Source organism: Candoia aspera, chromosome 1, assembly GCF_035149785.1.
Source record: "Candoia aspera isolate rCanAsp1 chromosome 1, rCanAsp1.hap2, whole genome shotgun sequence".
NCBI classification, from domain to species: Eukaryota; Metazoa; Chordata; class Lepidosauria; order Squamata; family Boidae; genus Candoia; species Candoia aspera.
Genome location: NC_086153.1, coordinates 182,774,129 through 182,799,360, shown reverse-complemented (window position 1 = coordinate 182,799,360; position 25,232 = coordinate 182,774,129). Strand labels below are relative to the sequence as shown.

The following is a 25,232-nucleotide window of genomic DNA, read 5'->3' as shown; positions in this document are numbered from 1 at the left end:
GCGTTTGTTTTTCTGCACAGATGTCCCCATCACGATCAAAGTATCTGGAAAACTGTTTGCGTTCCCGGCGTGGCCCCAGCTCCACCCATAGTCAGCGCTTACAGTAATAGCTGTTCCACCTCCTTCTCCCCTTCCCCCATTAAATAGTTGGAAAGGAACAGCCACCTACTCCGGTTAGCTTCTCTGAAGCCAACAAAACTAAGGCGGGGCGGGTAAGTGGGGTTGATCCGATTTGCAACCATCCGTTGCAAAAGGTGGGCTTGGGAGTCGTCAGCATGGTGGAGAGCAGGGCTGGATGGTTGGTGTCGCTGTGTACCTGTGAGAGGAGCTGCTCAGGCCGGCTGTCGAGTTCGTTCCATGTCTACTAGGTGCAAACCAGCGTTCGTCAAAGGGCTGTAATGCGTGCCCCTGGTCCATTAGGCTTCGATCTTGGGGTGTAGCCGTGCACCTCCCAACCTCTGTTCTGGTGCCGTGATGTAAACTGGACAGCTGGCCTTAAACTGGCTGACTAATATATCCCTGAAGAGCTTATTGTTCCCTGACTGTGATGTAGTTTATTACTGGATAGACTTTGCAAAATAAAAATCTGTACAAGTGGAGTCACCAGGAAACGTGGCGCTGGGTAAAGGTTAGCCCTTGCTTTACATCCATCTTGAAGGCAACTATTGTGGAGGGAAAAATCCTTGCTTGGTTTAAATTGATTTAAGCGGGCTCTTATCTACCTCTGGAGGATTGCTCCCCCACTTTCCAGACAGTAATTTAGAAGATAAGGCCTGAATTGCGAGGTAAACGTGGCTAAAAGGCAGGCTTGTGGGTAGTAACGTTTTTTTTTCTTAATACGATTTAGCTCCATTGCTCAATCTGTGCCATCTAGGTGTAGGTGTTGGTCCTCCAAGTAACTTTCTTTTATAAAATGGATTTAGTCATAAATAATAATTAGTTCAAAAAATAACAATCTGTAGCACACTCTTCCCTGCTTTTCATAAATAAATGATAATATATTCTATTATTATGAAGTTATAATAAATTCATTAGTTATAGTGAAAAGAGCCAATATGGTATAGTGGTTAAAGGTACTGGGCTAGAAACTGGGAGACTCTGAGTTCTAGTCCTGCCTTAGGCACAAAAAATCCAGCTGGGAGACTTTAGGCCAGTCACTCAGCCCTAGGAAGAAGCCGATGGCAAACAAATTCTGAAAACATTGCCAAGAAAACTGCATGAGCTTGTCCACTTGATTGCCAGTAGTTAAGACTGACTTGCACTGTATACTGAAAGCCAATTAAAACTGTTTGCCTATCTGATGTGGTAGTATCATGCTTGTTAATCAGTTCATCTCTGAATCAAATGTACATCAATAGAATTACAAGGAATATTTTGAAGTCTGAGGAAAACTATACATATTTAAATTATGAAATTAAAACAATATTGTTAATGTTTGTGTAATGCAAGCAAAGAGCTTGCTTACAATAATTCAATAGAGATAACTGATCTGGGCTGCAAAACAAACAAATGTTCACTCAATTAACACCAAAGAGTTAGAGCTTTTTGTATATCTTTGTTAATGGTTATCCTGATTTTTGCAACCCAGGCTTAATAATCTAGTATTTAAACTTGTAGCCATTTTGGATGATTTCTTGTTCTGGCAAATATATCAATTGAATTGTTGAAAGTTAATTATGTAGCATTTATTTTTGGCAGAACAAAATCCTGTGAGAGATCTTAAGTTAATTAAAAATATGTTTGTATGATGTTATTAATATGGGACTATACCTAGGATTTTGTGACTAATGCACATTTTCAGAAATATATTTTCCTGGTTTGAGGCATAAATTTGGTTGACATTGCTCCAGCCCATAGGCTATGTTTCATTCAACAACTGAGCACAGATTACAATAGTTTCTTCTTGGATGTAGAAATATCTCATAATAGATAGTAAGGGCTAACCTTCCTTTCTTATCTGCACATCCCAGCTTCTCTGTAAGAAATAGATTGTAAAATTGAAGTCTGCTCCACTATTCCACTTAGATTTGTTGCTTCTCCCAACAAATCCTTTAAAATCCTTTTCCTATCTAAGTATGGCTGCAGTCCAACTCACAGGACATTCTGCAGATAGGATTCCTATAGCTATGTTTGCAAGATACTGCCATAGTTCCTTACCATAATTTACTCAGATTATACAATTTTCTGGATCTCCACATAATTATGAAACATAAACTAACCATAAGAATTTGGTTTGCACAGCACACTAGGTTGAAATGTAGCTTCTGTTTCAGTGCGTTGTGTCAACATGTTGCATTTGAACTTTAGGGCAGTGGCGTACAGTCACAGTTTATTTGTTATTTATTTATATTTCAAATTTCTGTCACTCCCATCTCCCCCAAAGGGGGACAGGTGATGTAATGTTGTCCTTTACTCTTAAACAATGTGACCCAATATATTGGGAGGCCTCTGGCATGGTGGAGCTCCAGGATAGTTCCCCTTCCACTGCTCCAACCCCATCTGCCTGCATCTCTGGCAAATTGTAAGCATTACTTCCCATTAAGTGAGGATGGAAATTTTCCTTTGGTATATATTTATATAAACATGTCTCTTTGAATTCAGTAAAATTTACTTCAATTGAAGGGAGCCTAGAATTGGGCTAACTAGGGCTCAGGTTAGTAAAGGAATGTCTGCAGCTTCATATTTATTGGGTTCAAACATGGACCTAAGGTCGTATTTATTTGACCATGGTGTATTGCATAATCATCTGGTGGGGTTCACACAAGATGCTAAGCCATAAGGCAGTCTAAAATAATGGAGCATTGAGGCCATATGACAATATAGGAATGCTTGTATCAGTCAGCAACAAAATCTTGGGGTTCTGAAAACAGTCAGTGTGTGGTTGCTAGGAAAACAGAAATTACATTTTAAGGATTATGAGAGTGATGAAAAATGAAACTGACAGTATTATAATGCCTCTGTGCAGGTCTGTAGAGTAGGCACATTTGAAATCATTTCTGGTCATACAGGCTGAAAAAAAAAGTTATAGAATTCAGAGAAAATCAAAAAGGCTCTCAAACTGAGCATTTTCTTTGTGAAGAGTATCTATAGAATCTGAAGAATACTAAGTTACCCAGGAAAGCTGGCAGGAAATTCAGGACATATAAAAGTGGGTTTTCTTACATATCACAAAATTTTATAGAATTCATATGACCATAGCTTGAAAGATGAAGTTTCCTTTGAGTTGGGCTTGACTCCTGCTGTCTTCATGGGTACATCCATACAATTGTCTTATAGGGGGCTTTAAAAGTAAAAAATTGATAAGTTGGCCTATTAGTGGCTGTTAGTCATTATGTGTTTATGACAAAATCTCCCCAGGATGTTTCCTCTGAACGTAGGCAATCCCTAACGAGGCCAGCAACAGATTCTACCTTGGGGTAGATGTCATTCAGGAGTTTGCCCCTTGTCTGAAATGGAATAGTCAGGAGAAACTATGTCTACTACCAATCTTTTGTATCGCAGATGGCTCAAGGCAGATCCCTGTGCTGTTTTGTTGGGGAAATGGTCAAACATTCTACAAAGTAAATCATCTGACTCCCATCCCAGATCTGCTCTTAGGAGAACAGGGAGAAAAGATACTGTATTTGATGTCTTCTTGGAGGAGGTCCCATTTACCCCATTTTCACAAATTTTTAACTGGTTTTCCCTGTAAGAAATAGACAGAGCCCACTAAGCTGTTTTATTACACGGACATGTATGAATGAAACAGAAGTAACACAGTATCACTTCGTGACCATGTACTACTTGCCTGGGCCCTAGGTCCAAAACAATCTTTTATCCTCCAGACTTTTACTGATTTCTCCAGTTTCTACTGAAATGTGAACCTTAGCCCTGAATTCAACAATTCAACAAAAGTAGATATAAGCTCTGGTAATCTGGTGAATTATCTTACAGTAGAATTTAAGCAACCCAGTGTGATACTGTAAATACACATGCCAGAGGAAAGAAGTACTGAAATCCTATTGTGCCAATAAGGGAGCATTTATGAGACACAGCCCAAGGCCACTCTTATAAAACTTTGCCTGTCAGTAAAAGTGGAAATGTAGGAATGCTATTACTCCCTGTGACATGAAAACTGTAAGAAAGAAGTATAATTTTAATAGTTAATATTCAAATTTGTCTTGGCTTTTTTTTGCGTGGAATTGCATTTCTATACTATATTTAAGGAGTGATTTTAAGGTCCTTTTCCCACTACTGAGTTAAAAGTGCTAGCCATACAACTTTGAATAGGAATAAAACAGTGCCAGCATGAAATATACAGCTGACACTCCCTCTCCTGCCTGTTTTGCATCTGTGTGAAATCACTCCTGAATGTCATCTTGTGTTTCATGTGTGCCACTCATTACATGCGAAGAGGTTAATTTCTCTCCTCATTTTGCTGCTATTTCCTATCAGCATGTCACAAGCCAGGGGGGAAACCTTCATCTAACAGGCATTACAGCAGGAATACAGTAAGTCTGAAATTAGTGTGGCCCTCTCAGGGGTGGTTTGTTTTCTCTTCCACACTCTATTTGGGCATCTTCCAAGTTAAAATAATGCCAAATAAAGAAACATTTGGGGAAAAATTGCCAGGACAGAAATATCTCCAGAAAGGAAAGTGGCAAACCATTGCATGATTTTGAAACTAGCCAGGATCTGCAGAATCGGAGAACTGAATTAAAACTGGTCAGCTGCTGGGCAGCTACCTCTGTGCATGGTTATGGCAGAGGGCAATGATTGAAAATAATAAATGCAGAGAAGCATGTTGGATGCCTGGAAGGAGGTTGATGTCAAAAATAGGAAATATGGTGATGGGGCAGAGATGACAGGTATGAAGAAAACTCTGGGGGAGGGGTGCTGATGGAAAGAGCAAAAGCTGGAAGAGAAAGGGCTGAAATGGATACTATCTGGTAACCAGAGAAGAGATGTTCCAACACCACACAGCACTCTAAAAACAAACCTCTGATCAAACTCTCTATTGGTCACCTGACTTTGCCTCCAAGTTAATAGATGGTGAGGTGTTAATATCAATAATTACATCTATCTGTATGCCCACACACAAAAATATATTTACATACCTTGATTCTGTCCTTGGACAATTCATTTTATTTATTTACTTTTATCCCACCTTTATTATTTTTATAATGTTGGAATAAGGGAGAAAGTACTACTTTTAGACTGGTTCAGCTAGCTATGGGACACGGTGGCGCTGCGGGTTAAACCGCTGAGCTGTCGATCGGAAGGTCGGCGGTTCGAAACCGCGCGGCGGGGTGAGCTCCCGTTGCTCGTCCCAGCTCCTGCACACCAAGCAGTTCGAAAACATGCAAATGTGAGTAGATTAATTGGTACCGCTTCGGCGGGAAGGTAACGGCGTTCCGTGAATCATGCTGGCCACATGACCCGGAAGTGTCCTATGGACAACGCCGGCTCCAAGGCTTTGAAACGGAGATGAGCACCGCCCCCTAGAGTCGGACACGACTGGACTTTACGTCAAGGGAAACCTTTACCTTTACCTTTACAGCTAGCTATAACTTAATACTTGTGTCTCTCATGGGCTGGTGATGAAACAAGGCAGTATCATGGGGACACTGTAAAAACTGATTTTGTCAATTTAGTCAGCAAGTGTTCCCTGCAAAGTTGCGAGTTGGGGACAGGTTCTAAATTCCTGTAAGCCATTTTATTTGTCATCTTGATAGCATTCTTTAAAAAAAAAAAGACAACCGATGCATAGCTTCTTGCCTCATTTGTACCACTCTCAGTGACATCTACACTGATAATGGTCCCATTCAGATAATTAGGAATTAATTACTTCTAAAGATGTCTGAAATGTATGCTTACATGTGACTTACATCTGCAATTTCTACTTAAGTTTTAGAATAATTATTGCATAACGTTTGAAATGTAGTTTGCAATGCATTGGGATTATGTTTGACTATAGAAAACTTTGTGGGTTTTTTGTTATACTGGAATTGCCTTTAATTCTTCATGTGTCTAAAGCTTCAATAAATACTGTCGGTTATTCTGAAGACCTTTGTTCTTTACCCTTACAATAAAAGCACAGAAGTATGTTTTGACCTAAGATTGCATTGCAAAAGGAATGCAATTGGAAGGCTGTGCAGTATTTGAATATAAATCTTAAAAGGTTTGTTGTCTTCAACTGGACATTTTTTAAAAAGCAGTTACCTAGTTGTGTTTCTGTGGCTGTTCAAACAAGCAGAATCTAAAGTAGTTTGTCACATAAAAATTCCATAGTAAAAGGAAAGCCCACATTTTTAACAACTAAGTTTTTTGCATGCTTCCTTAAGCACGTTCATCTCAGTACTACATGCCCTATGTTGTGTGTGTGTAGAATTACCAATTGTTGTGTTCTTCAGAATTGTTAAGACATTCAGGAGCACTCTCAGATTTTAACTGCACTTACAAATATGCAGAGCACTCTAATACTGTGGTCTTTGCTTTAACCACATTGAATGCACATCTTTCTGCTGAGAATTCTTGCTAAATTAAGGCTATTAGACTCAGACATGCTTACCAAAATGTAAATTCCATTGAAGTTGGTGGGATTTACTTCTATACAAATATGCATTGGATTAGATTTTAGGAATCCAATTGGGGGGCAAAGAGGTGAGAGGAGTTGTAATTTATTTGAAGCTATTAGGTTTTAACAAGAACAAATTCTCTCTTACTACACAGGAATCTAAACTTGTGCCTCATATTCTGTGGATCATTAGGAGAAATATATTCAAAACAAGATACTAATTGGTAAGTGGCCTTCATAAACCCTTATAGAGAGATTTGTGGTTACATTTTCTCTTTCAGAAGAGGATCTGGCACATCTAGCTCTGTCATTGAGACAGAATACTCTTGCATATGCAAGGCTTTGTTTGGCAGCTATAAATCATAATGGAAGAAAACTTAAATGCCTAGCTGGTCAGTTAGGCTTGAGCACACTTGAGTTAGTAAAGTGAATAAGTAATAGCTAAAAATGTGTACTGGAAAAATGCAGAACATAGCTCGAGCTGAATGTTTAGGTACTCAGCTTTTCTGTGTGTCTTATTAGAATATTGGATTCTAATCACATGGTTCTTGTATAGAATATACAGTTATGGTGCAGTTTTGCTCAAATTCAGCCAAATTTAAGCCTATATTCCACTGTTGTCAATGGAGATTTAGACATTTGGATATTGCTTCTTTTTCGTATCAGTTGTCTTCTCTTTACTGGTTTCCAAATATCTGACAATTTTGTTTTGTGTTTTTCACACTAACTTAATTCATGGATTGTAATGGACAGAGCCTGGGGCTGGGGAATGAGGGCAATTGTTCTAAGGCCACCCAGTGAAAGGTCCTGATCCAAAGTGTGGTTGAATATTGTAAATTATCGTATGGCTTCATAGGTTTCATTTAAGGTAGTAAAGATGTAAATAAAGTATTATGTAGTTAGAATGTAATCTGAAGTTATTATGGTTGTCTTACATAGTCTAATTTATTAGCCATCTGATTTAAATGGACAGGGGAAAAGTAGTGGAGTAAAAGTTTGTATTGAGATTGGATGCTGCGAGAAGAAAGAGGACTGACATGAAGATTCCAGCCCCAGGTCTCTCAAGAGTCTTAGAAGTCTTCAGTGTAATCATGACCCAGCTAGGTGACAACCCACTGTTCACCTTGACTGAACTTGAAAAACTAAACAGGATTAGATCTGGTTATTATATGGATGAGATACCACCACAAAATTCCAGGACTCTAAAGCTGGGCTCTAAAGTTAGAACAACATCCTGGAAGAAGGCAGTGGCAAGTCAGTTCTGTCCTATTGCCAATAAAATTGCACAGACATATCCATGAAGTCATCAGAACTGAGCTTTATTCAAAGGAGATTTTATTTTACATGCTACTTCTGTTCACTTTGCATGTAAAAAACGGTTTAAAGATTCAGTTCATGATGTGTTCTGAAGTTTCCATTTTGTTTGCCAGGGTATGAAATTAAAATCTCATTAGTTACTGTAGATTTTAAACCAACCTTAGTTTTACACAATCTAGTTGTCCAAGTTAGCTGTGGTTTAAAATTAGCTAGAAATGGAAATATTAAAATAATGTTTCTTTATGTATTAATAGCAATAAATTATGATGGGTTTATATCTGTAAGCAACTACTCTATTCAAATTAAGTCAAATTATGGAAAGCTGCAGCACTTGTTATTCTTCTAGCATTGGGGATTTTGCTTTGTATACTTGAACTTCTTGTTTAAAATGTTAAAAAGCATGGAAAAAGCAATTAATTGAGAATGTCTTTTTAAATAGGTATATATAATAATATACCTGTAAAAGAAGAGGAATTGCTTTTAATTATTTTACAGTAGAGAATAGTACAAGACTGGTGGAAATGAATATTGGAATAGGATTCTAGTTTTGGCTTTTTAAAGATTAATTGCAGATTGAAAAGAGAGGATTTTTAAAAGCAGGAATACAAGAAATAGTTCATCATTTGAGACATTGTAGGGGGAGAGCCTTGTTAGTCTGTGGTGGCAAAAAGTCAGGAGTCTGGTAACACCTTTTCTGACTAACCAATTTTTATTTAAAGGCATACACGTTCATGAACCGCAGCTCACTTCATCAGATGCATAGAATGGCTAGACTAATGTAGGATTTAAATTGGGATGGTGGGGAAGGGAAGACAAGTTGGTTATGCATCTGCAGGTTACATGGGAGACAGATTACAAGTACCTTATCAACTAACAATTGTAATGTGTTAAAATTGGACATTCCAATTAGGATTAGAAACATATTTTTGGAAGTATTGAGAAAATATAGGATACTATTTTATTTCGTCTGTTGACCTAATTAAACACTCTTGTGTTCATAGCTTAATGCCAGCAATAAGGTCTGTATGGTTTCTCTAGCTCTATTACACCCTGCCTATCAATAAATTTTTTTTAATAACAATAAAAATGAGTTTTGACATCATTACATTGATTAATGTTTGCTATTCCCTTGCCAGCTCTGAAAGTGCTGAAAACTACCATGTGATAGGCATAGTGTATATTTTTACTGAGTCGGTAGTGATTAAATAATTTCTCTCATAATCAAAATGATTTAGGGAACTGCAGACATGTCAGAAGATATTTGCAGTGACTGACATCTGTGCAAGGCTTCTATCCTCACGGCTGATTTAAATAATATTTTTTACTGTGGCATAGGAAAAACTTTATTTGTGCCAATGTTCGTTTAGAAGTTGTGAAAATCACCAGAAGATTTTAGGGACTTACACTGAATGAAAATAGTTACCTAAGAAATATATATATTTCTTTTGTGGGAGGGACCATGACTGCATGAAAAATTTTTTTACACAGTGTTAATTAGAGAACTCTGAATGTGTGTTTATAGAGCAAATTTTAGAGAAAGATTCCAAATAGTAAAGCTATTGGAATACATAAATCTGGGTGGGGTGCTGACAGAGCTGTGTAGCAATCTGATTTTAAAGAGAAAAAGTGTTTACAACATGTGTAGTTGCATCTGTAGCACCTATTGCCCCTCTTCCTAAATCAAATTTGCCTTTTCCTTGCTTTCCATGCAAATCTAGGAAAAGACACATGTCATGAGTAAGGATGGAGAGCAGGGGGCTCCCACCCAGACTGTCAAGCGCATGCGTAGCACTGAGGAACTGTTCAGCCATTCAAAGAGACACAGATCGGGACCGCCTTAACCTTTGGGGTTTATATGGCGGGGTTTTCCCACGCTTCCTCAGTTTGTTAGGATTCTTGTTAAGTACTACTAATAAATATTAGAGACCAAGTCATTGTCTCAGTGTATTTCCTGGTAATCAGGACAACACAACTTCTTTAAAGTTTTTAAGGTTTTAGTTCCCATCTTATTGGAAACTTGATTGTTAACTATGCTGGCTAATGCTAAGGGCACTTGGAAATCCAACAACATCTGGAAGGCACAGATATTTCATCTTGATTTATTTCCTTAAAGTATTTCCTTTCCCTCTTGGGATCTTTCATGGGAATCATCATGGGGATCAACAGTCTACCCTGAGTGGCCATAGGAATAGATTTGATTAACACCAAGAGTCCCACTGTTCCCTCATGGGAAAATAGAAGTAGCTTGTCAGGTCACCTAGGAATCTAATCTTTTTTTTAATTTTTCTGACTTTCATCCTGTACAGTATTCCTACAGATACATTTTTCTTTCTAATTGTCATAAAGATGCATTGGAACACATACAAGTACTATATAGTTGACAGCAGGGAATACCTGTATTAATACACATATTATGTGTGTTAGTACTAATTAATTTCATGTTCTTAAAGCATTTCCTTTTCAGTAAACTGTAGCAACAATTTGGGATATGATGGAATGCTCCATAATTGATAAAGGATGTACCTGTGAGCCCCAGTGTAAAAATTATGTCATCTGTTTTTTATCCAACCCATCATTTTCTTAGTAGTTTCATATATCAGTAATTTCAGAATGGTAACTACAATGATAGGGTAGCTTGATTAAATTCATTTATTTTTCTTGGCTTACATACTGGATTCCATGTATCTGAGTAAAACTAGCCAAGATAATGAACTGTTAAGAAATCACAAACACAGAGTTGCTTATCATAATGATTTCTCTTACAGGACCAAAAGATAGTCTTAAGACTCTTCAAAATAAATCAATGCTTTGATATGTTCAATTGGTGACCTTTTTATTATACCCCATCATAGCAGCATTGATGAATGCTTACACCATATATAACTGATAAATACAATAGGATCAGAATATAATTAATAAATGCTGCAAAAAGCCTACACTTTTTGTGGAATTTATGAATTATACCTAAATCAGTCCTTACTTTTCCTGTGAACAGGTTACATCAGTACAATACAGTATTTTCAATTTCAACATGCAGTTTTCTTGAGGAAAATCCCTCAAAGCATATGAATTATTTCTGAATCTGTATGGTTCATAATTAACTGAATTAGATAAAATGAGGGCTTTTTGTTGGATTATCCCCTTTGTTTAATTACTGCTGCAACATACATGGCAATAGGTATTTATATCTAATGTTATTGTTGAGCTTTCCTGATTCAAGCACTCTGAATTTTCAAATATCAGCTGTTGTAGTTACAGATAAAAGGTATGTGCCAGCAGTACAGAAAAGAATGCAGTGGAGAAGATACCTGTACATGCACAGGAAAGTATTTTCTTAGTTCCATAATAATAGAATTGCACAGTCGCTCTCTCTCTCTTTTAGAGTTTAGCATTACACAGTACCCCTAAAGAACATTAACTGAAAATGCATGGAGACAAAAATAGAAGCATATGCATTTTCTTGAGTGATTAAAGCATTCATTCATTCAGTTTAATATTTAAAAGTTTGGGAGAAAGAGATACATCCTTACAGATTTTGTAAAAGTGGAGAGAGTGGAAGCTAAACTTGGCCTCAAGGGAAGGCTCTCTCCTCCATATCAGATAGATGAATCTCTGATAGATGGAGCATCTGCCCTCTTTCAGATCTAAGAGCCAGTTTATAACAGGAAAGACACACACTCAGAGAATGGTATCCAAAGTCATTTAGAGTTCTAAAAGTTAATTTCTTCACCTTAAATTGTACCTGATAAACAGCTGGCAACTGACAAGATTTACAATATAGGCACTATATGAGTCTTGTACCTAGCACAAATGATAATTTCTAGACTTTTTTCAAGACTAGTCCCATACTAGTCTCATTACAATAGTCAAGATGGGATGTAACCTAACATATAACTGTCACCAAATCTGATGGTTTAGGGGCAATAATAGCTGCTATAGTAGTCATAATTGTGCATACCCAATTAAGCTGCTTGCCAAAGCCACTACTTGCAATCCAATGGGAGGTAAAGATCAAGAAGTACTTCTAGACTTTAGCCCTACTTTTATTAAAAAAGCAACCCCATCCAAAGGATTCTGAACTTCCATTCCCAAGAGTAGTTTATATCTGCTAACAGCACCTCCATCTTACTTGGATTTAATTTCAGCTTGGTCTCCCTTATCCAGCTCATTATCAAACTTGGGCATCATTGCTTGGAACTGGATAATAAGCAGTAGAAATAATTCTCCTCAGCATACTGCAAATCTCCAAATCCAGATCTCCAGATGAACTTTCCCTGTAGTTTATATGTATACTGAGCACCATGAGACCCAAGACAGAGCCCTGAGGACACCAGAAGACAGTATATAGGTTTTGAAAAATAAACCTTTGCTTTACCTTCTGGACCTGGCAGAACAAAGATGAAAACCATTGCAAAACAGTCCCTCCCAAACCAAATCATGCCAGATGATTAGAAGGATATCATAGGTGAGGATAGTAAAAGTACTTTCATCCTATGAAATCTGAAGGCAGAATGTCCTTTAGAATTTAAATACATTCATTTAATAGTTTAAGGTTAGCTGTTGTTTCCAACTTCCTGCCTGTCTGCCAAGAACCTTAAATGAGCCTCCAGTGATATGCTTAGTGACATAGGCAGTGACCAAAGCTAATAGCACATGTAAGTTTAGTGTTAGCTAGCCTCTCCACTAGCCTTTCCCAGGGTGCAAATTCTTAGATTTGGAATCAGAATGAATTTGAGAGGCACTATGTTAGAGAAGATTGTTGTGGATTATTTCCTACCATACTTTTAGATCTTCTGAAGATTAACAAGGTCTTTATCTCTTTTTGGAGGGAAGTATTAAATAACATGTTAAGTAATAGAGGGATTGTCAACTTCTTTGAAATCTCATAGTACATTCCATTGTTCCTGATAGACCTCAGTGTTAAACATATTCTTGAAAAAATATATTAAGCCTAGTTCAAAGCCTTTAGTAAGGTTTAAAGACCTGGCTGTTCCTCCAGGCATTTAAGCCAGGAGGTTGAGCAAGCTCTGTTGGTTGATTGATTTGTAATGTTCTTTCTGTAATTGGAATGATTTCTGTGATCTCAGACACTTGTTACTTGGTTTGCTGATTTTTCTTGTTGGGTTTTAATCCTTGCATACCTGCAAAGTCGTTTCCGTGAGATGGGTGGCTATATAAACTGACTGACTGAATAAATAAATAATGACTGAATGAATATAATACTTAGAACCTTATTTAGATTCAAAGATCAGCTGACGCTCTACCATTTGGGGGTAGTCTATAGGTTGTGCAAGGTAAAAGTCAGGCATAGTTTGGTTGCAGCTATTTGTTCTAGAAAATTAATTATAAGCTCAAATTAATTGATAATATTGCTTAGAAGAACCATTATGTTCAATAAATGTGGGTAAGCTAATCTTGAAAATACAGGAAAACATTTGCAGCCCTGACCAGAATACTCAGGCTGTTTTTTCTCAGTTTAAACGTCTGTGTTATCAGTGGTAGGTAGTGGGTGGGGGAGGGGCTTTTCACCTCTTCACCTGTGATTGGTCTAAGTGCTACATGGTCATAAGGGTTTTATGAGCTAGAATAATAGCATATTTCTATATATAGTATAAAGTAATCTTGATGAATCTGAACAATATTGCAGTGAGTATCAGTATTAATTGCTACTTAGGGCCCAGCTGAGTATGGGTTTCATTTTTTAATACTTGCTTGTATGTTGACACTTTGAAATATGCAGAACAGGTTTCCATATGCTCCACACTGTATCATAGTGTTTTAAACAACATTGTGCCTTCATGAGCATTTTAACATAAACCATTCTGCTTCCGATATCTTGTCCACTGTTGGATAGACTATTTTTAGATTCAAGGTCTACTTCCATAGTGCAATGAATTGCTGCTGCAAGGCTGCCAGTATTCAAGGAAATCCTCATCTTCTGCTCCACCTCGTAAAAGACCACCGTGGATCAGTGTAAGCTTTTTAAATAATTAAGGAGTGAAGGGGTGAGGCAAAGCAGTAGGCTGAGAGGCAGTTCTCCAGAAGAGGTCTCAAATGCTTTCCTGAGATTTTATAACAGAAGGATGTTGTATTCAAAAAATTGTGAACATGAGTTGGAATGTACTTTCATGCACCCATAATTTGTTTCTTCCTATCTTTGTAGCTGCTATAATACTTTTCCAACAGCCTATTGACTTTTCTTAAGAAGTAGTTAACAAAGTATAAGAACTAGTGGCTATTAATACTGCTAATTGAAAATAATAATCAATGGTTGCTGAGTTTTATTTATTTTATCATTAAACCATCTAGAATCCCAGTAGTGTCTAGAAGCCCACACTATTGAATTCTCTTCTTTATCTTACCATGACTTTGAAAATCTAATAAATAAATCTGAGTTAGTGAGCTTTCTTCTATGTAATCTAGAATGTGGGAGTGCTGTGTACACTTACATGAGGTCATGCATGTCAGTATGTCGCAGCTACCTTTTTTGAGTATTCAGTACTGAATATCTAAAACCGATTTTAGCTGTAAGGTGATACCATTGGTAAGGTCATTATTTCAAGCCCAGTTCATTATAAATAGGATGAAGGTGAGATTTTGAGAATTTATGGTAGTTAAGATGCTGAGAAGAGCTCAGCTGAGAGCCTAGATTCTTGAATTTGGCTATAGACAATTATGAAACAACTAGTTACTAGGGCCGAAACAGAAACAAACTGCAAAGATTTCCTTCCTACTCGCAATTTTTTTAATATATAAATCTGCTTTTATATGTGCCAAACACAAAAATAAATTGAAGAAGTAACGTTCTAAACCCTGCAATGTAATTTTTTTACCCACAGATATTGGGAGAAGTGCATACTCTCATCTCTGCTTGCAAGAAAGTGACATTCTGTACCCTTCTAAAGGACAATACATCAAGGCTGACTGTGCAGCTAAATTGAACAGCAGTCGTACCATGGGATGTATAAAATCCAAAAGCCCCTTCCCACATACTATTCTAGACGATGGAAGCAGGGAAGTCGGCAAATACGATAGTGGATGTAACCTAGAAAAATCTTCCCTTATTCAGGCAAACTCTGGGATGTCATCTTCAACAAACACTGCAGTGCTGGACTTTGCTCACCGTCTTTCCCTTGAGATTCTGGATCAAGCTGTGAAGCAATGGGCAATGAATGAAAGCAAATACAGTGACATCCCATTCATAGAAAGCGATGAGCCATGAATTGCAGGGCTTGGCTTCCCAACATGCCTGTGAGGCATCTCATGTTTTGGTGCTAGCACAAATAAAGCAACATTCATATGATAGCAGTTGTGATTTTAAAAATCATCATACAGCTAATCTTGACTGAGGTAAAATCTTGCCTTTAGTTGTAATAGAACCACAATAACATCAAATGGTGCTAGGGCTAGTGGGTAATTCACTATTCCGGTAAGTCCCATTTCAATATCTACAGGCACATAACAGTACACCAGAGCAAAATATAGGGACTCTTAAAAACAAAACCCTCCCCCAACCAAATAGGCATGGCGGGGAGGCAGTGTTTGGGCCAGGGTTTCAGAATTTTAGCTATATAATTACTATTGAGCTAAAATATCCGGGGGGGTGGGGGGAGAAAGGAGAAATATTAGTGCTTAATTTTGCTGTTGACTTAACGGGGATTTCGTTACTTAGCATGAGTCTGAACCATACCAAGGCTTTGTGCCACTATCCAAAGCTTGCTTTCTGATCATCTTGTTGAAGTGAGACTAGTTATTTTACAATTTTACTCAGTTGAGCATACTAAATTCATACCAAAGACCTGCACATGCAGGTTATATAAAAGAACATACCAAAAAAACATACATGTTTAATAGTTGGAAGAAGAAAAACAAACATTTAAATTACAATGACTTTGCAAGTTATTGCATGTTGTTAGCAAAGTAATCAATATGAAAGTGTAATGAACACTGTTTAGCTTAGCATCAAGAGAAATTGGGAAGAGCAGCCTGGATTTTAAAGTCCTATTAATAGGAAAGTAGGAAGAGTAGACAAAGTAGAAGGCAGAAGTGCAATACAGAACAAGAGTAGTAATGTGTATATGGAGAAAGGTGACTACTGAAAATGTGGGAGCATCGTAATATATTAATTTAATACTAAATTCCAAGAAAGCACAGCCATCATGCTCTTAGCTATTCAGACAACATAATTAACTGTTAAAAAGGAGATTATAATAATGAGCATGAACTGCTTTTAATCTAAACTATATGAATTTCTCTAAATACTGTAAATACAACACCATTTCTAGAATACCAGAGTATATTTTCAGTGCAGAATTGAAAGAAGGAGCAAGCCAGTATTATTCCTAGGAGAGGGCTATCGTTTTGTTTTGGTATATCTCATTATAGCAAAAATATCAGCCCTAGTAGATGGAATTTTATCTATTCCAGATGCTCTATAGTGTAGTTCCCCTTTGGAGCAGAAGATTCTGTAGCAATTCTTTCTTCAATAATATTTGACAAGCACATGCCAAATTGGAAATTGTTCTGGCAAGTAATAGAAAGTAATTTGACTTCTCCAGAGCCAGAACTCCCTCATTTCTAATAAATGTGCATATGTACATAATATTTCATTAGTGGACGTGGCCCAAATACAATTGTTCGTTGAATGCCAGACTGACTTTGTATTAGATTTTGTCAAAGCAGTACCATAGTGTTTTTATTGTATTTTAATCTGTTGTCATCTTTATGGTAAACCGCCCAGAGTTGCTCTTTGAATGAGATGCGCGGTGACAAAATTCGAAATACAAATAGCAAATGCTATATAAAAGTATCATCACAAATGGTCTGATTATGATTGTCCCATAAAGTCATTGTCGACTGTTAGCAACCAGATAGATAGATTTTATCTATGGTGATCTGTCCCTATAGGAATTAACAAGGTACTTTAAAAAAACAGTTAATAACGGCAAATAATAAGGATACTAATTGAGCCATTGTACATGATACAGCCAGGGCCTGCCCAGTGATCTCATTTCCCTCTTCCTGCTCTTGAAGAGGTAAGAGCCAGCAGTATAGGATCTTCAAGATTGGATCTTTTCCCATAGGTTAAGTAGGTTAAGTCCAATCTGTCCCTTATTCCTTAAACCACAGCAGCCATATTTTAAATCACTATTTGCAGTATGACTGTCATTAAGTAACAGTTTAAGAAAGGAAGCCCCGCTCCTAAACTACTACAATTGCTTTTTGCTTATGCATTTTTTCTAATCAGCTAATTCCTTGCAGTAAAATTGGCATATTTAGACATATCATGTCCATTTAAGTATAAAGATTGCGAGATTTTCTTTTGTTTTAGATATGAATGTTGACTCTGACGCCTGAAAGAAGATTTTTACATTTCAGTCTCAAAACTGGCTGGAAATGTATGGAAATTTGCTGCCAAACAGAATGGCTCCTTGGCAAAACCTTTTAAAACTTAAGAGCCAATCAAATACTAAATGTACATCTACTAAAAGTTCTCAGAGTGCCATTTGGATAAGATGTTGGGTAGAATGTAGAAAACAAAATACCACCCATGCTATGAAATATATGAGTGTTTTGGGTAAAATGAGAAATGTCCGTATTTCTGCTTTCAGATTTTTCAAGAAAGAGTTTAACACAATGTTTGGACTAAACGTTATCAGTCATTTCCTAGTGCTTAAGCCAAAAAGGGCACTTTTTCTTTGAAGTTGGGAAATGGCTGAAAAAGCCAAGGCAAAGCAAGTTACGCTAACAAGATAATTATCTTTCTAGCTGACCATATAATTTTTTTTTTACCTCCAATGAGAAATGCTTCAGGAAGAAAGGAAAAAAATAGAGTCCTGCTTTCTAAATAGTCTGGCACGTGAAGAAACGGACAAGTGTGGTGAACATCCCAGCAAGCAATAGAAACATTCACAGCAATCCTTGGGTGAGGATTGCATATGTAGGACATTTTGCCCCTACTCACTGAGGCTAGGAAGAATTCCCTTCTATTTCTTAAAATCTTGATTTGAAAGGCTGCAGGTAACTGCTAACTGCTGTATGGTGTTCTGTTGTGTCATTGTACCTTGTTACTTCTTCATGATTACTGAACACATTTCAAAGATTTCCTAGTTCCTTCTATTTGTTTTTTCAGAAAAATCTAAATTCCAACATTATTACATCATCTATTGCCATGGAAACTTGTGGAAGAATGGTGATATGACTTACCGATTCACAAAAAGCATATTAAGGAAGTCAGAACAGAGATTTATAAACAGTTGTGATATATACATTTTTACTGACTAATCACTAATTACTGAAAAACAATAGAATAATTATAGAACATGGTCATATGAAAAAATAATCAGAGCAGAAGAATATTAAAACACTAATATAATGTAATTCTTGAATAGGATTGTATAATGAAAGAATATGAGCCTGTCTGGCCTTTGTGCCTATATCCACAATTTGTGTCTGTGTATTATAGCACCCCATCTCTAGGGATTATTTGCACAATAGCAGGACAGTATTGTTCTCCCTGCAATATATTTGTAAATCCTCATTTTTCATTGATTAATGACTGTTGGATCCTAAAATGTGCACTTTTCAGTCATAAGCATGAGACCACTTGTCTACCCTGATCCATACAGTTTTGGGTGAATTATTTTTTGCTGGAACTGTATTTCACATTACAGCTATTTAGAACAAAACCACTTTTTAGTTGAATAGCCATCATCCTGGTTACAATTCTTTATCTTTCTAGGATTTCCTTCTAGATAAGAACCCTAGAAGAAGTAGATTATCTAGACCTGTTCATTTGGATTTCAGGTTGGGATTCAGTAGAGATAGCCCTGGTCACACTTGTACATGACCAGTGTAGATTACCTGTGGCAGAACCAGGATGGTGGTGTTAAATTTCCAAAAATGTAACAATCGGTTCTTGCAAGCTGGTATGAGCCAGCTCAAGCATACCACTGGGAGGAATTGTCTCCAACTCAATCCTACAAAGACCAAGTGCCACCTAGATCTGGGAATATTCCATCTTTAACTTAGGACAGGGTAGCACTTCCCAGTTAAGAATGATGTACAATCTGGGGTCTGGACTCACAGCTCCTGCTCAATGAGCAGGGAGCAGCTGTGGCCAGGAAGGCCTTTCCACAGCTTTACCTGGTGCACAGTTGTGTCATGTCCTAGATTGGGAAGCCCTTCAGTCATTCATGCTCTAGTCACCAGACAATGTGATTACTGCAACAAGTTCCACATGTGGGTGACCTTGAAGACCACTTGGGAGCTCAACTGGGCCGGAATCAGTGTGAACAGTGAGCTGAACTGGCTGCCAGTTTGCTTCTGGGTGCAATTCAAGGTGCTGTGTATGACCTATAAAGCTCACATGACATAGGTTCTGGTTATTTCAAGGACTGCTTATTTCCTGTGGTGTTGGCCTAGCTGGTTTGATCCAACAGGGTTGGGGCTCTCCAGGTTTTTTAAATTTTATTTATTTATTAAATTTATATTACCGCCCATCTCCCCCGATGGTTCCTTCAGTTAAGCAGCACTATCTGGAGCCTGGAAGTGTGGCTTCTCTGTCACAGTGCCTGTCCTCTGGAATGGGGTTCCCCCTGAGATCTGAGTGGCTCCCACTCTAATGGAGTTCCAGAGGACCTTGAAGACCTGGCTCTTCTTCCAGGGTCTGAGCTAAGATGGTTGGAGTCACTTGCCTGGCATATATGTTTTGTTATGGCTGATTAGATTTGCCCTCTCGTTTAATATATTTTCTGTTTTTTGATTATGATATTTTGTTTTCATGATGTAAGCCACCCAGAGTCGATTTGGAGTTGGGTGGCATCTAAGTCAAATATAAATGGGATTATTTTTCAGCCGTTTTAAGCTAAGAGGTCTTTGAAGACAATTCTGGGTGTGGTGACGACTCATTCAGATTTTGCCTTGTGAGACCCATAGTCTGCATCTTGTCCTCCATATTGTTTTATATCCAGAAAGTGGTTTTGCTCTGGCATTATGCACATTTCTTTTCTTTCATCTTATTCTAGGGAAAACTGCTGAAGTCCTGAATAAGGCCAGAAGTAGAACAAACTGAAAGTATTTGGGAGGAATATAGTTCCTTTAAAAAGGAGTTGGTGAGCAGTTTTAAGTGGTTTTAGACCCATCTTTACTCTTAGACGGGCAACTGAAGGCAATGTAGCTTTTGCTTTGGTTTCGCTAGCCATGCCGTCTTTAAGGACAACTCATCATGCCACAGTTGCACATATCCTTCTTACTTCCAGATTGGTTAAATAGTATGTTTCCAATATACATATACATACTATATTTTATAGTATGTGTATGTATAGTATGTACTGCAGTAGTTTCTCTAGTATGTAAAACGTAAGCAGATACAAAATATAGTATCAAAATGTTGGATAGGAGCTTTGGTCTTGTGTCGGCATTTATCAATCTTATTAAAGAAGCATCATATGCTCGTTACCATATGCACTTGGTCACAGATTTCAATTAGCAGGAAGAATCCTTTCATATATTAGTTTTGTCAGTGAAATTGAACTTGTGGAACAGATAATTTTTTTATAGCTGTACCTGAACTGCAGGGGACAATTATAGAACTCTCTGAACACCTACAGATTGCAAGTAAAAACAAAGTATCATTTATAGTCACTCGTTTTGGACTGCTGCTCAACTCTCCTTTGAATTGGTGCAGTTCCTACTTGTCATATTTAACTGTATATATAACATAAATTATTTTAGCTGATCCAGAGTGTCTCATTTTACATGCAGTTTTACAGAGAGAAATAAAAATGTACAGGTACCAAACTCCTGGAGTCTAGAATTATGCTTGTCTCTGAAAAACGTAAGTCCTCTTCAAAGCATTTCAATCAATTCCAATTCTTTCTTTACATGATGAAATACTTTATTGGATTAAATTCACTATGCATTGTATTGGATTACATAAAACAGGCTTTGATTTTACAATAGTAGAACGGTATTATAACTTGAGATCATCACTTCCAAGAGACTTAAAGCATGAGTCCAAAAATTCATCGGTTATTTCTTCAAGAACAGCTGGCTTCCATTTAGGAGACTGGTCTTTGTCAATAAGTACTAGTAGAGAAAAGATAAATGTTTTCAGTTACAATGCTTTCCTTAATAATTATACCAGCAGTTTATATTATTCTTAGTGCATAGCAAAGGTCAACCATTGTAGAGATCAGCACATTATGTATGATTTATAGAAGATGGAACTAACAATTCATTGGATTTCTTGAATGGAAAAGTACCTTAATTCCTATCTCCTGATAACAGAATGAGAATCCAACATTAAAGCACTTATTTAATGCATTTTTTGTAATCCAGTAGAGGCATTTTACTATTTATATTCCTAATCTGAATGGTGAGTTTCTGTCTGAAAAAATATCTGGCCAAGTAATAACAAATGATTTTTTAAGCCAAAACGCCACAAATTATTTCATATAGTGTATATGCATTTTAAACTTTGTTATTTTTTTTAATTTGATAGTTCATGCCTGCTTCAATATTCTGCTGATAATGCTGTTAATATTTGGATGAGAATAATATGCTATCCAACATAAAGCAGAGAGGCCAATTCTCCTACGACTATACAGCATGGAGCTCCATTACAGAGTATTGCATTCCTCTATCATCATAATTCCTGGATAACTAAATTCCAACAGTTTTATTTATGCTTTCAGACTTTACTGTTGTGCAACTATATTTGTGGTGGTACTTAAGGTCAACCAATTAGTAATCCTATCTATGTATGTATGCGCAAACATCCCTATGACAATAAGTTGAAGTAACATTTGGGGAGGGCATTTTTGCTAGATAACTTTCAGCATGAACAGGGTAAATGCAATAAAATCAGAAATGTACTGTGCTCATAACTAACATTAATAGTGAATTATTTCAACAATTCTGGGACATATGGCAGCTGCAGCTTAGATCACTTAGTCCCATTCAGATACACCCCTTCTGGTGTGGTACCTCTGCCCCACTACTGTAAGCGCAGATATAACACAGCTTTTCCTCTCAATTCTACTCTGACTGCCAAATCAATCTCAGTGATGGGGTACTCTTTATACCTCTCCCACACTGTATGTCCTTAACATCAATGTCTCCATGTTTGGATTGAGAGCTCTCCTCCAAATTCTCTGCATAGGTCCTTTATCCAGCCATAATGAACTGAGATGCTTCAATGAACTCAGACTCCTCATATCTTGGAAGGCACTTTGAGCCTTCCAAGGTTGCCTCCATGGCTAGACTATGCAAGTTATACTAGCCAGTTGTATGGCAGTCTAATAATAAACAGAGTAACACAAAATAGGGCCCTGTTTTGTATCTTCTGTTACAGATTCTGCATTGGCAAACCATATGCCTGGAACAAACAACCTTGCAGGCTAGCTCAGCCATAACGGAACATTATTTTTCTTGGAATAGCCCAATTTTACACATTGCTAACTATTGTGCTACCCAGAATTCTGGGAAAGATCAATAGGAATTTGACCAGCTGCATTCTCAGCACATCTTAGCAGACATAGCAGACATTGTTTGCCCTGCCTTGCCCATTGCCCACCTTCTAGATGAACCGCACCTCCTCTGTATCCATCAGGGGCAGGTTTTTCATCCAGACCTTGATTCCCTCCACCTTACATATTCAGAGGATTTGAGGAACAGTAGGTTATGTTGGAAAGGGTTTTCCACAAGTACCTTCCACTTGCAGAATTAGCTTAACCCCATAATGCTCTGGCCTTTCTCTTGCATTTAAAACAGAAATGTTTGGCTTATTCTTTGATCAGAGCATACCTTATAGCCATCTCATTTTTTTCTTTTACTGGGTGGTACTTCTCCTTTTTCATACCTGCTAGTGAAGCATTTTATGATAGGCTAGTACATATCTTTCCTCCAGTGTTTCTGACACTTTTGGTCTGGAGTATTTTCCTTGTTCTAGATTGCCAAAACCTTTTAAGCTCATTGCCAATGCCCCAATTCCCCTCTTCTCATGGAAGATAGATGTCCTGGTGACCATGATAATCTATTCATTGAACTGAAAGCTGTGTACATGACAAAGGCATCCTTCCTTATCTCAATCTTCCACTTGAATCAAGACTCATATTGGTTCAGCACTCTGCTATCATTTAGCACCATAGACCAGACCTCCCCTTCCACAGAGATGCAATCTTTGAAACAGTCATCATCTTTTCTCTTACTTTATGACAACCAGACCTTATTTATGTTATCCTCCAGATAACAAGACTACTATTCACCTATGTATATGAATACCAAGACTACAATAAATAACTAATTATTCACCTGCAACTGTAGGTTTTTGAGTAGTCATCTGTGAATTCTCCCACACCATCTACCCCACTTTGTCTCAGGTTACTTCATTGTTCCTTCTGTTCCCCTATATCCAGCCGTAGATATGGAAAGGATTTGTGGGAGCTGCACCTAGTTATCCGGTATGCATAAACAATGCTATAAGCACTAGAACAGTGTTTTCCAACTTCCTGATGAGTAGGCTTCAACTCCCCAAACTGCCCAGCCAGTAAAGCCATTGCTGAGAATTCTGGGAGGTAAAGAGCAACATCTAGAAGTTGCCATGGATGAGAAATACTACTGTGGAGGACTGTTAATGGGGCTCTGCATTGGCATGTAACTTGTATGGATTCACATAAGGTCACTCAAAGATCTGCAGTTACAGGTAGCTGCAATTCTTTGTACATGGCATACTAATATGCTGTTTTGTACAAGGCATACTAATATTCCTTGATCAGTAAGACCAGAACAAAATAATCAAAACTAAAATTCAGACAGAGCTCTTCCTGTAACTCAAAGGTAGGAAGCTTGTGATTTTCCATGTGTTTTCTGGACCAAATCTTTGCCTGTAGAAAGCCTAACTAAAGGGCAGGAATAATAGAAATTGTAGTCCAAAACATCAGAAAACTACTGATGCTCCATTTCTACAGAATGATCTTAATTTACAGGGGAAAATTACAAAGAAAAAAGTTTACCACAATAAAACCTAGTTCAATATCAGCATCCATGTGTACATCAGCCTCTCCCTCACACGCCCCAAAGCCCCACAATCCCATAGTATCAAGCTTACACTGATGCAGACTTCAGGAAAGAGAGTAATTTTAGAAGGTGCATGCACACTAAACATTTCCAGGAGAAGGAAAAAAAATTAGCTTCCACAACCAAGGGGTTATTTTTGGTCTTTGACGCTGTGATATGTAGTTCTCTTGCCTGCATTCTGAAGTAGATTTACATCTTCATTTAATGTTTGTGATACACTACATCATCATTCTCAAGTACTGCGAGAGAGGATAAAACTTATAAAAACACCTGGCAGTAATTGTAAAACAGTAAAAGAATCTTTAGTAAAGTACCTTTTTGGTCCCATAGGTAAAATGTAAAAAAAAATCAGAGACATGGATAGATGTTTATTTTAGCAGAGAGAAAGGATTAATTAAAGCAGATTAATTAGTTCACACCATCCCTCTGGCATCAGCAAAAATAAACTGCTTGAGGCCCTGAATAACGACTTTAATTATTTTAATAACTTAATAATTATGCTCTGCCATCATCTTTATTGTTTAACATTATTAAAATGATTGCAAATAACAAGGTCACCAGATAACAGATTTTGCAAATATCCTATAGAAATACTATGACCCTAAGACCCTGCCTTAAACTGCCCCTGAGATTTCCTATGCCACTAGTAACATGCCTGAACAAATAGTTTCTGAAGGATCTCGCTAGGTCTGGATTGTAATTTACTTGAAATGGGCACTCTGGCTTCAAATTTACCTGCTCGGACACCTTCGTAGAAGTCATGGCCTCGCTGTAAGATAAAAGAATTCATTATAGCAATTCCATAGCACACTTTTGAAATAACATTCATTTTCTTCCTAAATTTTGTTCCCATAGCACTTTTTCACAACAACAACAAAAAATCTCAGCTAAATGCTGCTTGTGTGTATCGATTTTTCAGTCTGGTATCATATGTAGCTCACTTCTTTGAGATTCTGCAATGAGATCCCTATGGAGGTAAGAGATCCTACACAGGATCAATGGGAGGGTTGTTTGAATGTACAGATTATTACTTGAATCAATTGCAGTTAAGCCACTGGTTGTTTTTCACTGTGGTTTCTGAGCTTCACATACAGTACATGAGAGAATAGCAACGTATACTTAATGGTGGTGGGAAGGCAAGTCAGTGGAGAACCCTTTCAAATGCAGTATCTCACCTGGTCTGCATTCCAGATGATAGTGCCAGAAGTTGAGAGCTGAAACCAGATGGCAGTATCACAGATAGCAGGAAATGGCTATAATGGACATTGTCATCACCCCT

At 37.4% G+C, this 25,232-nt stretch overlaps 1 protein-coding gene and 1 long non-coding RNA gene across 3 annotated transcripts in view; one reads left to right on the top strand and one right to left on the bottom strand.

Annotated features, from left to right (window-relative positions):
* LOC134507426 (uncharacterized) lies at positions 1-14,792 on the top strand. The gene is made up of 3 exons (XR_010068905.1): positions 1-212; positions 6,712-6,780; positions 14,713-14,792. It is a non-coding gene; the product is annotated as an uncharacterized LOC134507426 (long non-coding RNA).
* Positions 14,793-20,746: 5,954 nt separating this feature from the next.
* Positions 20,747-25,232, bottom strand: part of HIBCH (3-hydroxyisobutyryl-CoA hydrolase) — a 52,840-nt gene continuing 48,354 nt past the window's right edge. For both annotated transcript variants that reach the window (XM_063318065.1, XM_063318066.1), the window contains exons 13-14: positions 24,689-24,722; positions 20,747-20,962 (exon numbers count right to left, since the gene is read on the bottom strand). In XM_063318065.1, the coding sequence (XP_063174135.1) occupies positions 20,847-20,962; positions 24,689-24,722 (150 nt within the window). In that variant the 3' untranslated portion in view covers positions 20,747-20,846. The remainder of the gene's footprint in view (positions 20,963-24,688; positions 24,723-25,232) is intronic.